Source organism: Acinonyx jubatus, chromosome B2 (assembly GCF_027475565.1).
Source record: "Acinonyx jubatus isolate Ajub_Pintada_27869175 chromosome B2, VMU_Ajub_asm_v1.0, whole genome shotgun sequence".
Taxonomy (NCBI): Eukaryota; Metazoa; Chordata; class Mammalia; order Carnivora; family Felidae; genus Acinonyx; species Acinonyx jubatus.
The window spans coordinates 16,067,225-16,083,074 of NC_069385.1; the positions used below are offsets into that span (position 1 = coordinate 16,067,225).

Here is a 15,850-nt window from a genome sequence, read left to right on the forward strand (position 1 = left end):
CAAGAGACTGGCTTCGCACAAAGCACAGGAAAGACCCTTTAATAAAAACAAACACTATCCTCTCTTGCCGTCGAGGCCGCACCTCGAAATGTTTGCAAGGTCAGAGGAAGGATACGAAGAGGGTTTCCAACCTTAACTCCTGAGTTAACACACAACACTGAGAGTCTGATTTGCAAGCTGAGTTTTGGTGCCTCACAGCATTTGCAAAAGCGTCTTTTTTTTTTTCCTATCACTAAAGGCTCCCAGTTCTAATGCACAAAGAATGCTAAACATCTTCCTTTAATTTGGTGATGCCTTTCATGCCGGGTGCAACTGGACACTTGGCCTCTAATTCTTGGTTTCAACCCACTTGAACAGGAAAACCAATCCTGGAGCCTGACAACGTTACCTGAGTTACAAGACAGTTCTTGAAGGTCAACTCAGGAGGCCCTCCCCACCCCCTGAAGTGAACACGAGAGAGGGACGGCTAACATTGATTGCCAGCCTCCTACCTTCCCACACACATTTTACTCTGAGACGTTTCATTTTGTCCTCACAGCAAAGTGGTGAAGTTGGTGTCAATATCAGACGCTATTTTATAGATAAAGAAGCTGAGGCTCGGAGAGAGGAGTTAACTTGCTCAAATGTTATCGATCGTAGGAGGCCCAGGCAAGATTTAAACTCAATTCTGCATGACCCCAAAGCTTTCTCCTTTGGACTATAATGCTTCTCCTTCTGTCAAGTGTCCATCCGTTATGGCACAAGTCCGTCACCTTCTCCGAGCTTCTGCATGTAAAATGCAGAGTTGGGGGACGCCTGGGTGGCTCATTTGGCTAAGCTTCCGACTCTTGATTTTGGCTCAGGTCATGAATTCGTGGTTCATGAGTTCAAGCCCCGCATTGGGCTTTGTGTTGACAGCCCTCTGTCAGCTTGCTGTCTCTCCCCCACTTGCTCTCTTTCTCAAAAACAAAACAAAACAAAAAAACCCCAAACATTTAAAATGCAGAGTTGGTCCCACACACCCCACGGCACTGGCTGAGATGTGCTCGAATGATGTATGGAATAGGGATCTGATAGCTAACAAAGTGTAAATACAGACTCATTTTTCTTTCTGCTATACTATTTTCCTGTGTGCTTGCAGGTATGGAGATATCGTATCGGTCAACTGTAAAGACAGAACTGTCAAAAGTCATAATACAAGAGGGAAAGTTACAGAAAGATGACTTCTGTGGGACATAACGTGGACCGTGATTATCCCAAAGGGTTGTGAGATGTGATTACCCCAAGGGGTTTTGAGATGATTCCTACTCCCCACACAAAAGCGATCATGTCCTGTGCTCCTACTCTATGTCAAATGCCTCCGAACGATCTCAGGTGACTTTGTTTTTTAACGCTAGACTGGGGCGGAGGTGGAGCAGGAAACAAGATGCCATCGACCCCGTGGCGATGCATTCTTGGTGGACGGCAAAAGGCACACAGAAGCCTGGTCTGCGCTGAGAGGCAAAGGCAGTAGGAGGGTGATTTATCCAAAAGGATTTCATCACTTCTGTTTTCCTGTAGGGCAATCCCACACCTATTAAGCTGCCAAGCACTAACGGGTTAGTCGTTGGGAGGTGGAAAAGAAAGGGAATGAAGAGTTTCTTTTTTTTTTTTTTAATTTTTTTTTTTTTTCAACGTTTATTTATTTTTGGGACAGAGAGAGACAGAGCATGAACGGGGGAGGGGCAGAGAGAGAGGGAGACACAGAATCGGAAACAGGCTCCAGGCTCTGAGCCATCAGCCCAGAGCCCGACGCGGGGCTCGAACTCACAGCCCGCGAGATCGTGACCTGGCCGAAGTCGGACGCCCAACCGACTGCGCCACCCAGGCGTCCCGAGAATGAAGAGTTTTAAGAGAACCATTACTTAGTCTGTGTAGGTTCACCAGCATGATATATGAGAACTGAGGACGAAGTGAGAAAAGTTTGAGCTGCGTTAACGACTGAACCATGGAATTCCGATTTCTAGACAAGACTGTAAACGGTCTTCGATTATCTAGAATCATCTTGCCAGTGAGGGGAACGCAGCTAGCTATTAGGGAGGCAGGAGTGAGCCAGAAGCAGCAATCACTCTTGACATTATACAGCAATCCGCAGAGATGCTGGCTATCTAATAAATCATTATGCAATCCAAATCTAATTTCTGGGTTCTAAGAAAAGGGAGAAGAGGATGTTGGCAAAGGAGGCAAGAATCCTATCAAACGCAGGACTTTAGTCCATGTTATTATAAATTTTCCCCCTATTTACAGGGAGGCAGACATTTTAACAGCATTCTCTCCTTGAAGAATGGGATTCAGGAAAAAAAAAAAAAAAGAAAATATCGGAAAGGAAAGGGGTTCGTCTTTGGGTTAGTGCGTGAATGCGAGACCGGAACGCAGAAACATTTCTTCTCTTTGCCCACCTTCTTTTCACTTGGGATGGTTTCCTTGAACACAGTCCTACTTGGTGAAATCGTTCTTTCAAAAACTGCCTTTGGTGCTCGGAGCGTTCCAGATCAGATGGCAATGGTCTGAGGCTCCTAGAGCGGGCCAAGGAGAGTGGGGACCCTGACAGTGGTTTGCGTAAGAGGGCCCAGGGCCGTGCAACGTGTGACAGACAACCCGGCGGGCTCACCCGGGCAGCGGGGCGCAGGAAGGGGCACAGGGCACATGGGCCGGCCGCCACTGAGTTGGCTCGAACTCCCTCAGCGGGCCCACTGCACGGCCGCGTCTGGCTTCGCTTCGCATCTCCAGGCGGAGAGAACTCACGTCTTGCAATTCCATCCGTCTTCTTCATGGGGAACGGGGGTGTCCTCCCTCTACTGATCTCCGCCACCTCTGTAACCCAGAACAGGCTTGGCTCCCACTCACAGCATGGCCTTCGAACTGACAAACCTTCTGTGGGCTAACCTTCCCAATTCACTCCTGAAATCCTTCCGTTCGGGTACACTTACGGAGCGGCCACAGCGTCCACGGATCCTGTGTCTGTCACTGTCATTCTTCTTCTGCAGGTGGGCCACTCCTTTAAGGAGCAGTTCCCCACCCTCACCTCTACTTGTTTTTTTTTTTTACATTTATTTATTTTTGGTAGAGAGGGACAGAGCACAAGCTGGGGAGGGGCAGAGAGAGAAGGAGACACAGAATCCGAAGCGGGCTCCAGGCTCCGAGCTGTCAGCACAGAGCCCGACGCGGGGCTCGAACCCACCAACCGTGAGATCATGACCTGAGCCGAAGGCGGATGCCTAACCGACTGAGCCACCCAGGTGCCCCTCACCCCTACTTTTGAACACAGTACTGCGTTCTGAAGGGCAGAGCAGGAAGGTTACCTCCATCATTCTTGATACTCTCCTAGCTCTGCCTCTTTCGGGACAGGGGACACTGGGTACTTATTTAATTTCCTTGTACTTTAGATTCTGTATGTATAAAATGGGGGGCTATCACCAATTCCTATCCAACAGGGATGTCGAGACTAAAGCAGTTACATGCACAAGGGGCCCAGATGCCTGGCACAGAAAAAGCCTTCCTTCTTACTAGCAGGAGACTTGGCAGGAAGGTGAACGTCGTGCCCTTGTAGGACATAACTCTGGCCATAGAGACAGTGCTGCTATGCCCTCTCTTCACTTATGCTGTGAGTTTGTGCATCTGAACTGGACAGAGATGTTACTGCTTGTGATGCCTGAGGGATCGACAGAGCGAGCGAGGGACTGAAGGAATGGGAGAAGCATCCAGCATAAAGGCTGAGCACTCTGGCAACCCTGGGCTACCAACCAGGACAGATCAATAGCCGGAGCCGAAGCCACAGCGTCCAGGATAGGGATGTGCAGGTGGGTGCTGAGATGAACTGAGAAGAGTGAGATCCCAGGAAGTTCAGATTTTCTGGCTGAAGGCTAATTATCCAGATGCTTAAAAATATATGAGACAGGGGCGCCTGGGTGGCGCAGTCGGTTAAGCGTCCGACTTCAGCTCAGGTCACGATCTCGCGGTCCGCGAGTTCGAGCCCCGCGTCGGGCTCTGGGCTGATGGCTCAGAGCCTGGAGCCTGCTTCCGATTCTGTGTCTCCCTCTCTCTCTGCCCCTCCCCCGTTCATGCTGTGTCTCTCTCTGTCTCAAAAATAAATAAATGTTAAAAAAAAAAATTAAAAAAAAAATATATAAGACAATCCGGCAATTCCACCGCTGGGTGTATACCCCAAAGCATTGAAAGGAGAGTCTTAAAGAGATTATTTTTATACACATATTCATAGCAGCATGGTTTATAAGAGCTAAGAAGTGCAACTGGAGAAAATGGCCACCGACAGATGAATGAATGGACTAAATGCGACATGTACAACATGCGATGGAAGGAAGGAAATCCTGACATGTGACGGGTGTGGGAACATGGATGAATCCTGACGTTATTCTGAGCAAACGATACCAACCAAATGTCTGCATCCTCCCCACCCCCCACCATTCATATGAAGTCTAATCCCCAAAGTGATAGTGTTAGGACACGGGGACACTGGGGTTGACTATGTTGATGGAATTAGGAAGTGGGGTTTTGGGGGCAATGAGGTCACGAGACTGGAGCCCTCATAAAACAGACTCCAGAGAGATCCCACTTGTCTTCCACTACGTGAGGATATGGGGAGAAGACGGCCGTGTATGACACAGGAAGCTGGCCCTCACCGGACACCGGCCCGAGCCTTGATCTTGGACGTCCCAGCAATAAACTTGTGTTGTTCATCAGCCACCCAGTCTGTGGCAGTCCTTCCAGAAGCTTGAAAGGACGGAGACGGTGAATAAGCCCGTCACGAAAAAGACAAGACCTGGATGGTTTCATATGAAAGATATGCAGACCGGTCAGACCCAGAGATAGAAAGTAGGAGGGTGGTTAGCAGGGGTAGAGGGGGTGCGGCAATGGGGAGCTGGGGTTTAATGGGTGCAGAGTTTACGTGCTGCAAGATGAAAAGAGCCCTGGAGACGGATGGTGTTTGCACAGCAATGTGCGTGTACTCAACACCACTGAACGGTACACGCCAACAGGCTAAGAGATAGTAAATGTTATGTGCGTTATCCAACAACTAAAAATATTTTCATCTGCCAGCACACACGGGGCTCCAGGAAACCACAATGAGGGACGAGAGCGATTGCAGAAATGGATGAGGAAAATACACGATTTCACAAGCCTTCACAAGTTGCTCAGGAGAGGGGCGCTCAGCCGGTTAAGCATCCGACTTCGGCTCAGGTCATGATCTCACGGTTCCTGAGTTCGAATTCTGCGGCGGGCTCTGTGCTGACAGCTCGGAGCCTGGAGCCTGCTTCGGATTCTGTGTCTCCCTCTCTCTCTGCCCCTCTTCCAGTCTCTCTCTCTCCCTCTCAAAAATGAAGATTAAAAAAAAAAAAAAGAAGTTGCTCAGGAGAGCCAGCCCTGAATGTGTTCGGTGTCGAACCCTGTTGCCCAAAGCACCAGCCTGACCCACAGTGGAGGTGCCAGAGGCGGCACCTTCGCCGAGCTTACCTGGAGGTCGTAGAGGAATCGGAAACGGCTTCCTTGACCTGCAGCTTCTCTCACAGCCCGAGCCAGGTCTACTGACCCTTTCCCACCGACTGACCAGTGATAGCAGGGGACCGCATCAAAGGCGCCGGCCCGCTTCGCCAGCTCACACACCAAGTCAATCTCCGCGCGGCTGTCGGTCCTGGTGATGAAAACGTTTGTGGTTTTGCATCTGTATTCATTTAGGGATGTTTTTAAAGAAAGACTAACCGTTTATACAGAACTTTGCTCTCTAACACTGAATATATTTTAAACATCAAAAGTGGTTACGTTGTGTTTAAATAAATCAGACTTAAAGAAAAGCGCTGGGGGAAAAGAAAAAGAAACCTCTCTAACAGGACTCAAATATTTCAAGTTGTTAAGGGTTTTATTGAGAAAATTCCATAACGTAACCCTTTGATCATCCACGGTCTTTCGGACAGAAACGCTGGGTGGAATTTAAAAAAAAAAAAGAAAGAAGAAGCCAAGGAAATGTTAACTCACTATATAGATTTCATTTCCTATAAACATTTGAGAAACTTCTGTTAAAATGAAACCAACCCAAACCAAGCCCACCAAACAGAAGGAGCAGAGTATTTCTAGATAGTTCTTGACAAAGCAGAGAAAGACCACAAACACCCCTCAAGACACAAACAGAGTTCACAGGGTGGCCCGCAAGACGAGCACGTTTAAAGCAGGGGGGACTTCACTTACTTGAAGACATTCAGAGCCACGACAACGGGGACCCCAAAGAGCTGAGCAATCTGAATCTGCTTCTGAAGGTTACAGCAGCCGTCTGCCACCAGCTGGATGTTCTGGAAGAAGACCAGACCCCCATGTACGCCTCCCACCAAAGCTGCCAAACCAAACTGGCGAGAGTCCACTCTGGCAGGTTTCGCTCCCATCTTGCTCCCTTGACTGTCCTAGGAGCTATTAAATAAGACCATAAAACAGTTTCTCCCCCAAGAAAAGGTGGCTACAGAAAGAGGAGGCTCATTTCCACAATAATTTCTGAAATCATTCTGGGCCCAATGGCGTATCTGGGTCTGGAGCCGGGCGGCTATTTCTTCCGCTGACTGGTGGCCAGGGCAAAAGCAATGCACTCATACTCTGCAGGTTGGTAGACAAGAGGGCACAAGGCCCCGGGAGGGTGAGGAGTGCTGTCTGGCCGTTGCCGGCTCGAATCCCTGGTGCCACCTGTAGGAGCTAAGAGGTACTGTTGCCAGTGAATCAAAGTCTAATTGACCCAAGAGTCAAGTAACTCAAGCAAGTGATAAAACCAAATGCATACGCTCCACAAGTCAGTTTTTTCCACACCGAAAGAATACATGGGTATAAGCTTCAGATTTGTTTCTGTGCCGGAGACTGAGCTCTGGCTATGATGGCTGCCCAGAGGGTAGGGAACAGTGCATATGTGAAGCCTGCATCCATCACATCTTAAGAATGAAGAGTTAACTCAACGGATTTTATCCCTTGCCCCCACCCATTTTCTCCCGGATTATTAGAAAAGCAGTTTTCCAAGAGGCCACTGGTGGAGGAGGGCTTATTCACTGATTGAGATTCAGCTGCTGGCCCATGGGTTTGAATGGTTCTTCACATAAGCCTTCAAAACACCTGCTCTTACCTCCTCTGTATATTCTTTCTTAAGTGGGACACCAGCAGTTACCTGAGACAAGAAAAGGCAAAAATTAAGAAAAAATCCACTGAAATGCTTAGTGTGGATACTTGTTGCATGTAAGAGTAGCCGCACAGGTTGAATTTCTAGTAGCTTTATGGAAAATGCATCTGAATAAGCCATGCTGGATTGCAGCACTGGTTCCTGTAGGGGCTTAAGGACCTCCCTTCTCCCACCATCCCTCTGGCCTGCACACAGCACCCACCTCAATCCTGGGCACACGGTTACCACCGGGTAGACAAGAAAGCCTACTTCTTTGCCGTCTCCTGTACCCACTTCCGTTGAATCCAAATATATCCAAAAGGGTATGGTTAAAGCAGCAGGGAATTCTTAGGTTAGAGCAAATGCCTTTTACTCTACGGTGCCCAGCAGGCCGGGCACATTTGAAAAGCCCAAATATATTGAAAAACCTTGAGCGTATTTAAAAAGGGTAAGTGGCTTGGAAACGAACAACTTGCCATTGTATTTACAAATCCGGGGGCTTGTTTTTCTTATCTTCTTTTAAATAAGAGGCCGTTAATTGGCATTGCACTAAACACTGAAGTGAGGAAAGTTTATTTATTGTCACTGGGAATCTGACCACTTTATACCGTCCCTTTTTTTGTTAAAAAAACACAAAAGCTTACTTTGGTAGAGATTCAAAAGAGAAACAAATCATGGTCCCTTTCTTGGAAAGGTGCATTTAAAAGCACACTGATGCTTGGGCTTCAACCACACTAATCAAACCAGGGTATCTGGGAGTGGGACCCAGAATCAGTAATATTTAAAAATTCCTCAGCTGGGGGTGCTTGGGTGGCTCAGTTGGTTAAGCGGCCGACTCCTGATTTTGGCTCAGGTCATGGTCTTATGAGTCAGATTGAGCCCCACCCCCCACTTGGGATTTTCTCTTCCTTGCTCTCTGCCCCTCCCCCACTCATTCTCTCTCTCAATAAAAAAACATATTAAAAGTAAATAAATAGAAATAAAAAGTCCTTAGCTGATTCTTTTTTAAAGTTTATTTTCAGAGAGAGAGAGAGAGAGAGTGAGAGAGAGACAGACAGAGAGCGCAAGGAGGGAAGGGGCTGAGAGAGGCAGAGAGAGAGAGAGAATCCCAAGCAGGCTCCGCACCGTCAGCACAGAGCCCGATTCGGGGCTCAAACTCACAAACTGCGAGATCATGACCTGAGCTGAAATCAAGAGTCAGATGCTTAACCGACTGAGCCACACAGGTGCCTCTCAGCTGATTCTAATTTGAGCCAATAGTGAGAACTTTCTTACTGGTGCCCATTATCCTAGCATAAAATGGAACTTATAATTTGAGTAAAACCTGACTTATACAAAGTGTACCATCTTTCCCAATAAATTCTAAATAATGTTGAAGTGATTGCCATCACTTTTCTCTCTCTCTCTTTTTTTTCTTTTGGCCTAGTTTCTCACGACAACATATAGGGTGGCCAGGGCAGGTTAAAGACGAGGAAACTGAAGTTAAGAGAAGACAAGGTGTCTTGCCCAAGATTACATAGTAAGCAAGAGGTAGAACGGGGACTTGAATACAACAGGGTTCTGAAAACCCAATTTAGTACCTTTCCACATTGTTTCTGCCTAGAGCCTGCTTCTAGAACGTATTTTGATTCACTGAGGGCAGATGACTTACTCCCCTCTCATGGAAGACGCCTTGAGAATATTAAAAGTCCTTTGAAAACAAGTTACCTCTGTGACAGATTGTTTTCTGTTGGTGTGTGGGGACCTAATAAGGATTTTCAGATGGGTTTTCCAGCAGTAGCAAGGAATAAAACACGGAGGGAATCTTTCAATGGGAACAACTAAAACGCTAGATTAAAAAAAAGAATGTGAAGTATTGTTGAGCCTCCAGACATAAAAAGTTCTGTGGAATCAATTATTAAGCACAGGAAGAATGGGATGTACACACATGTCAAAAAGTAGAGAGGATAGGAGCGCCTGGGTGGCTAAGTCAGTTAAGCGTCCAACTTTGGCTCAGGTCATGATCTCACGGACCGTGGGTTTCAGCCCTGCGTCGGGCTCTGTGCTGTCAGCTCAGAGCCTGGAGTTTGCCTCAGATTCTGTGTTTCCCTCTCTCTCTCTTTCTCTCTCCCCCACTCATACACACACACACACACACACACACACACACACACACACTCTCTCTCTCAAAAATAAACATTGAAGAAAAATTAAAAAAAAAAGTAGAGAGGATTAACAAAAGACTAACAAAATTGATGGCACTCTGGTAAGACTTTTTTTTAAAAAAAAGGAATGAAAATATATCATAACTACACAGCTGGAGACAGAATTAATAATATACCATGACCAACTTTATACCAACACACTTGAAAACAGAGGGGAATTCACACACGTATAATGTTTACTAGAACTCCCTTAAGAGAAGTCTAAGATGTTGTAGTCATTTGAAAAATTAAATCTGTAGTTAAAAATCTACCCCTCACCGATAAGCCACAAGCCTGTACATTGTTACCGGTGAATTCTTGCCATCTTTGTATAAACAGATTATTCTAATGTTATAGGATCCCTTATAGAGTACATAAAACAGAAGGAATCCTACTCAATTTAGTTTACATGGCTGACATCTCACTCAAAAATATGGATGCAAAGATCCTACTTAAAATATTGGGAAACCGATATGCAAAATTCAGTTGTTGATGAGAAAGATAATATATTCCCAAGTTAGATTTATTCTAGGAAAGTAGGTTCACTTCATGTTTGAAAGTGAAGCAATATAATTTGTAATATTAATAGATCAAAGAGGAAAGCCGTATCACCTCAAAGGGCGGAGAGAATTATTGAACATTTCTTTAGAATAAAAACTTGGCAAACTAGGAACAGAAGTCAATTTCCTTAGTTTGATAAGAATAATATACTACCAATCTAGAAAAATCACAGTTAATGATGACGTATTAAACGTGTTCTATTTCAGATGACGAATAAGAAAAGGATGCCACTCCTATTTAATACTGTGTTGCAACCACAAAGACCGGCTTAGTGTGATAAGAAAAAAAAGGATAAAGATTAGAAAGGAAGAAACAGAACTGTCATTATTTTCAGTTATGCGTGCCCACACAGAACTCTAAAGCATCTACAGGTAAACAAGGCCAACTAGTAAGACAATTTTAAAGTCACAGAGATGGCTGGACAGCATGGTGACCACAGTTAAGAATACTGTATTGCATGCTTGAAAGTGGCTGGAGCTTAAAAGCCCTCTGTGCAAGAAACTTTTTGTACCTGTGCATGGCGACAGCTGTTAACTAGACTTGTGATCCTTTTGTGACGCATGCACACGTCCAATCGTTCTGTTTTACGCCTATAATGAATATACGGTTATATGTCCATTGTACCTTACTTTAAAAAAAAGAGGATTTAGAAAGGGCACTGGATGTAAAAGCAATATAAAAGAATCTGGGAGGGGTGTGTTAAACGAAAATATAAAGTACACACTAACAAATGCACAAAAAGAAAGAGAAGCCCTTTGTGGAAGAAACTGTAAATTGTTCTTAAAAGACACTTAAAAAGACCTAAACCAATAGAAGTAGCTTGGATGGGAACTTGTCAGATATCGCTAATCTCCTGATATAATTGATGCTATTCTAATGAAAATCCTAAAAAGATTCTTGATGCAACTTAATGAGCTAATTCTAAAATACATCTGGAAGTGAAAAGGACCGATCCCAGGCCAGGTATGCACGAAAAGATAGAACAACCTGGAGGAGTTTGCCACAATGGCTATCTGTGCAGCACAGGCACAATTATAGGTAAATAGACCAGCAGAACGGAGGAGACATCCCAGAAAAAGACCTACACCTGTATGGAGAACCAATTTATCACAAAGTAGGCTTGAGTGATAAGAAAGGAGGGACTGTTTAAATAAACAGTACTAGGCCAACTGGTTATTCATATAAAAAAAAAAAAGGGAAATTAGATCTGCTGATTGTACCGTATATGAAAATCAGTAGCAACGGGCGTGTTGGTTCATTTCAGGCGTCAGCTTGAGGCACAGGGTGTTCAGATACTTGGTCGAACATTATCCCGAGTGTTCCTGTGGGGTGTTTTGGACTCTGAGTAAAGCAGATTCCCCCGAACCCCCAACAAGGCGCCGTGCCATGTGGGTAGGCTGTATCCCATCAGCTAAAGGCCGTAACAGAGCAAAAAGATTCTGTGGTAGAAAAATTCTCCAGCAGACCGCCTTCAGAATACGTCTGGACCTGCTACACCGGCCCTCCTGAGTCTGCAGCCTGTTGAACCACCATGTAGATTTCGGACTTGCCAGCCTCCATAGATGTGTGAGCCAGTTCCTTATAATCAATCTCTCTTTATGTAAATACACATTGTATTACTTCTTAATACAATATGTTTAAAGAATTCATTGCAAAGGGATATCTAGGTCCATAAGTATAAAAACATTATACTAAAAATACTATACAGTGAGTTGCATCGGAATGGTCAGCACTTTGGAAGACAGGATATGAATTTTAAATAATTGGGGCTAAAATGGGCAAGTTCGAGGGTCACAGGATTTTCCACTGCACAAATTATGGAAAAAAAACAAGCTGAATAAACATAAGAGGCCGCCATGGTTATTTGTATAATGATATCCAAAGGAAGTAGAAATTATAATGGCTCAAAAACATCACCACAGAGTTGTTTCAAATAAGAAGGAAAGACACTGACATGGATAATAGAGAGTACAGGATTAAGGAAATGAAAGCTCATTTATTATTCAGTTGTTGAAAACATTTCCTGGATGCAGATTATGCCAGGCATTAGGGATATGTAAATTAGTAAGACATAGTCCCTAATCTCAAGGGATTCACAGTTGAGAAGGGAGATGCATATATAGACGTTCACAAAACAACATGATGCAGAAGGCTCTTCTGGAGCCTCAGGAGGGGGATACGAAGCTTCGCCAGGCTTCCCGAGCCTTTTCTTTAATCATCATCCATCCGGATCTGTGCCTACTAGGCTTGAGCCCTGTTACCCTCACTGGCATGGAGCCATGATGGGAGCAGAAGAGGTACAAAAAGATTAAGGTTAGAGGACAATGCCACCACTGTAAAACAAGCACATACATTAAGATGAACTAAAAGAGGATGATACATCGCGTACACAATTTTTACAGGACAGATACGAGAGTGTGGAAAAACCCTAGACTAAAACTCAAGAGACCTTCAGTCTGATCAGTCCCCTAACTAGAAGGATGATACCAAGCAAATCACTGAATCCTTCTGGTACCTCAGTAACTTCATCTTTACAAACACTGAACCAGACTTAGACAATCCTGAAGCCCCTCCCAGTCTTAAAGCCCTTCGATTTTACGATGTCCAGGGTGCAAAACAGGGAGGGAGAATTTCAAATGTATATTATAGGAGGTAGAAGTTGTTTTTTGAAAACAGAAATTGGTATACAGATTCAGAATCTAAAGTGAAGGAGTCGCTGTAGTGATAAATGGTGTTTTGAGCCAAATGAGAATTCCTTAGGATCTACTGCTTAATGACACATGTCGTGCCCATCTCGCATTTGAATTAATGACGGAGCTTTGGGCTAAAATGGACTACGTTAAGTGTTTGGTGTTACCAGTGGATTTGGGATTCCTGTTTACCCTTCATTAATGTTCAGCTCTGCCTGGTGGACAGAGAAGGCAGTTTGGATCTAAGACTCAGGCTTCAGATCTGGCTCTCTGCAGATAGATAACGTCAGCCTCTCTTAGGACAAAGACTTGCTAAAATGGTTACACAATGCACATCACAGATGCGTTTCACGATGGCAAACCTGTCATTTGTTCTTGCCACATAATAATGATTACGTGACCTCTGTATACACGGGATTACCGATTAAGAAATCAGATTTGGTACCTTGTCTGATATAACCGCAGTATAAATGATGAAGACACCCTGACTTATTTTACTTCAAAGATAATTACTCAGGATAACATTTCCTATTCTCCCTTTGAAAAAAAAAAAAACTTAAACATGAAAAAAAGAAAAACATTATGTCTTTACTACAGAAAAGAAAAAATTTTCTTTTGTGTGTGAATTCTGCATATAAGATAGGTTAATGTCAAAAGTCTGTGAAAATGTGGAAACAGGGTGTGTTTTCCAAACAAAGCTCTTGTAGAAATAATCCAGTGCCGTAACAGAGCGGTAAAGTAAAATCAGAATAAACAGAAACAGAAGGAAAACAGTTCCAGATGAAATCTGATGAGACCCTGCATCAGTGAACCAAAAAACTATCTGCACGAACACTGAAAAACCACCCGCAAAAGCAATTATTCCTCATCCTTATGTTCCCTGCTCAGAACAAGAGCCTATATCGTCTCATTACACCCCGGGGTTATAAAATGTTGACCTGAGTTTCAGATATAAATCTTAGGACCAAAAAGCGGTTACATTATGCTCCTTTCCAAACTACGGCTCAGCAATGTCTTTGGGAGCATCATCCTTTACTTGAACTTACGAAACGATCAGGGCCCCATAACGGTGATTTGCCGTTTAAGGAAACGCCGGTTATGAAGCAGGTTTGAAGGTTTCAGACGCGAGAGTCAGCCTCATCTTCGTTTTGGAATGCGTTTCACTACGAAGGAAGTGGGGGACTTACGCTCGGGCCGCCTCCGTGCATCTTCAGAGCCCGCACGGTGGCCACCAACACCACCACGTTGGGCACCAAGCCGGACGCTCGACACTTGATGTTGAAAAATTTCTCCATTCCAATATCAGCACCAAAGCCGGCTTCAGTTACTGTGGAGAATCAAGGTGGAGACTTGCTATCATTGTCTCACAACAAGAGCAGGTTTTAGTTTTCAGCAATTGTTGGCTGTGACTCAGGCTCAAAGGACAGTTTAAACCCCAACACGTCCAGTGGCATTGTTTCTTGTTCATACGCAGCGGTAGGCTGATTTTCCCATTGTCACAGAAGACGTTCCCCCCTTCCCTACCTTCTCTAAAGAGACGGCTCTCTACTCAGCTTTATACCGCGGTGCCTTAAGGATTCACCGCCAGGGCCAAAAGTCTTTTTCCACTATGCACACTCACGGCAACGTGTTTCTGACCACAGATGGGATTGCCAGCTTTTTAATTGGATTCCAAATTGTATCAAGGGACATTGCTAGCATGATTAGCATTAGAAGATCCTTTCTTGCTTTTAAAAAAAAATTTTTTTTTAATGTTTATTTTTGAGAGAGGGGCAGAGTATGAGTGTAGGAGGGGCAGAGAGAGAGAGAGAGAGAGGGAAACAGCAGAGTCCAAAGAAGGCTCTAGGCTCTGACCCGTCAGCACAGAGCCCGACGCAGGGCTGAAACCCACAAACCATGAGATCATGACCTGAGTCCAAATCGGACGCTTAACCAGCTGAGTCACCCAGGTGTCCCCCCTTCTTACTTTTTATAACACGCATAGAATCCCTTATTTAGTACCACCATTGTTTCATGTTTGTTGTGTCATTTTTGTTGCTTGATGAAATTCAAGTTAGCAGAGTCGGTTAAGAAGATGAATCATCAGGCTTGATAAAATAGCATCTTTAGTCCATAACCCCAGGGGACACCCCTCGGCCCCCAAATTGCTAGAAAAGTTACCGCGGAGGTAGCTGGGAGAGTGCCTGACACTGCTTTCCCAGGTGATACTCCTGACTGCTGAGCGGTCAACGGCACACAGCATCGTTTCCACACGCAAAGGACAGCTGTACGACGGGCAAGGTCACCCGCACCACCAGGGGCTTATCAGACACACAGAATCCCACACCTAGTGAATCACGATAAGCATTTTACCAAGATCCCCAGGTGAGATGAATGCCCATGAAGATTTGAGAAGCACACACTAGGAAAAGAATAATATCAATGTATGAATTATACACGACATATTGACAGTCATTATGTCAAGGCCGTCATTTATGGCAGAGATAGGAACCGGCAGGAAAAAAAACTTACCAAGATACAATCACACCATTTGAAATGTGCATCACTGAAGATCTCCGTCTGGAGCATTCACTAAACGCACACGTTTTAACAAGAATCAAGGAAAAAAAATCGTGACGTGTCACATAGAATTTCAAATTCTAAAGACATCAACCCATCGTTCTAATTCGTTGTGGCTTCCTTTAAGTGCTTCATATTCCTGTATAGATTTTATAGAATAAGGAGACTTTTGTAGTTTGCTCCTTTAAAATGTTCAGACGTTTCTCGCAGTACTACAAACGTTCAGAATTTATGATCCTACGTGGCAGCTTTTAATTTTGTTAGGTTGATGTATGAAGATTTACAAAACTGTTCCCCCTGTTATTAGACATGTGGGTTGCTTCCAATATAAATAATGATGGAAAATATCTGTGCATATGAGATTTAACCTCTTTCACATTATATTCTTGGAAGAAATTCCCAAGGGTTGAGAGCACGGTGCCAGACGATATAAAAAATTTTTATGACTGTTGATATGCTTTTGACAAATTGAAAAATATTTCTTTAAAAATATTCAATTTGGAGTGAACGTAGCTAGAAAGTCAGTTTTTCCCTTATTGTGTTTTCTTTGAATAAGCAATGTAGCAGAACAAGTTAAAGAAGTGAAAGGCATTCCTCTTTACACACTGTTCGGGGCAATTTTAGTGATCTGATCAGTGGGGGTCTAAACAGAGGAGGTCACGGACAGTAACAGTCCCAATCTCAGTGGTATCCTG

General features: G+C 44.5%; 1 protein-coding gene across 3 annotated transcripts in view; it reads right to left on the bottom strand.

Annotated features, from left to right (window-relative positions):
* The window catches only part of MTHFD1L (methylenetetrahydrofolate dehydrogenase (NADP+ dependent) 1 like), a 187,328-nt gene that overhangs the window by 65,789 nt on the left and 105,689 nt on the right, over positions 1 to 15,850 (bottom strand). For all 3 annotated transcript variants that reach the window (XM_027056637.2, XM_053222106.1, XM_027056638.2), the window contains 4 exons: positions 13,784 to 13,923; positions 7,130 to 7,171; positions 6,220 to 6,320; positions 5,491 to 5,668 (listed from right to left, as the gene is read on the bottom strand). In XM_027056637.2, the coding sequence (XP_026912438.1) occupies positions 5,491 to 5,668; positions 6,220 to 6,320; positions 7,130 to 7,171; positions 13,784 to 13,923 (461 nt within the window). The remainder of the gene's footprint in view (positions 1 to 5,490; positions 5,669 to 6,219; positions 6,321 to 7,129; positions 7,172 to 13,783; positions 13,924 to 15,850) is intronic.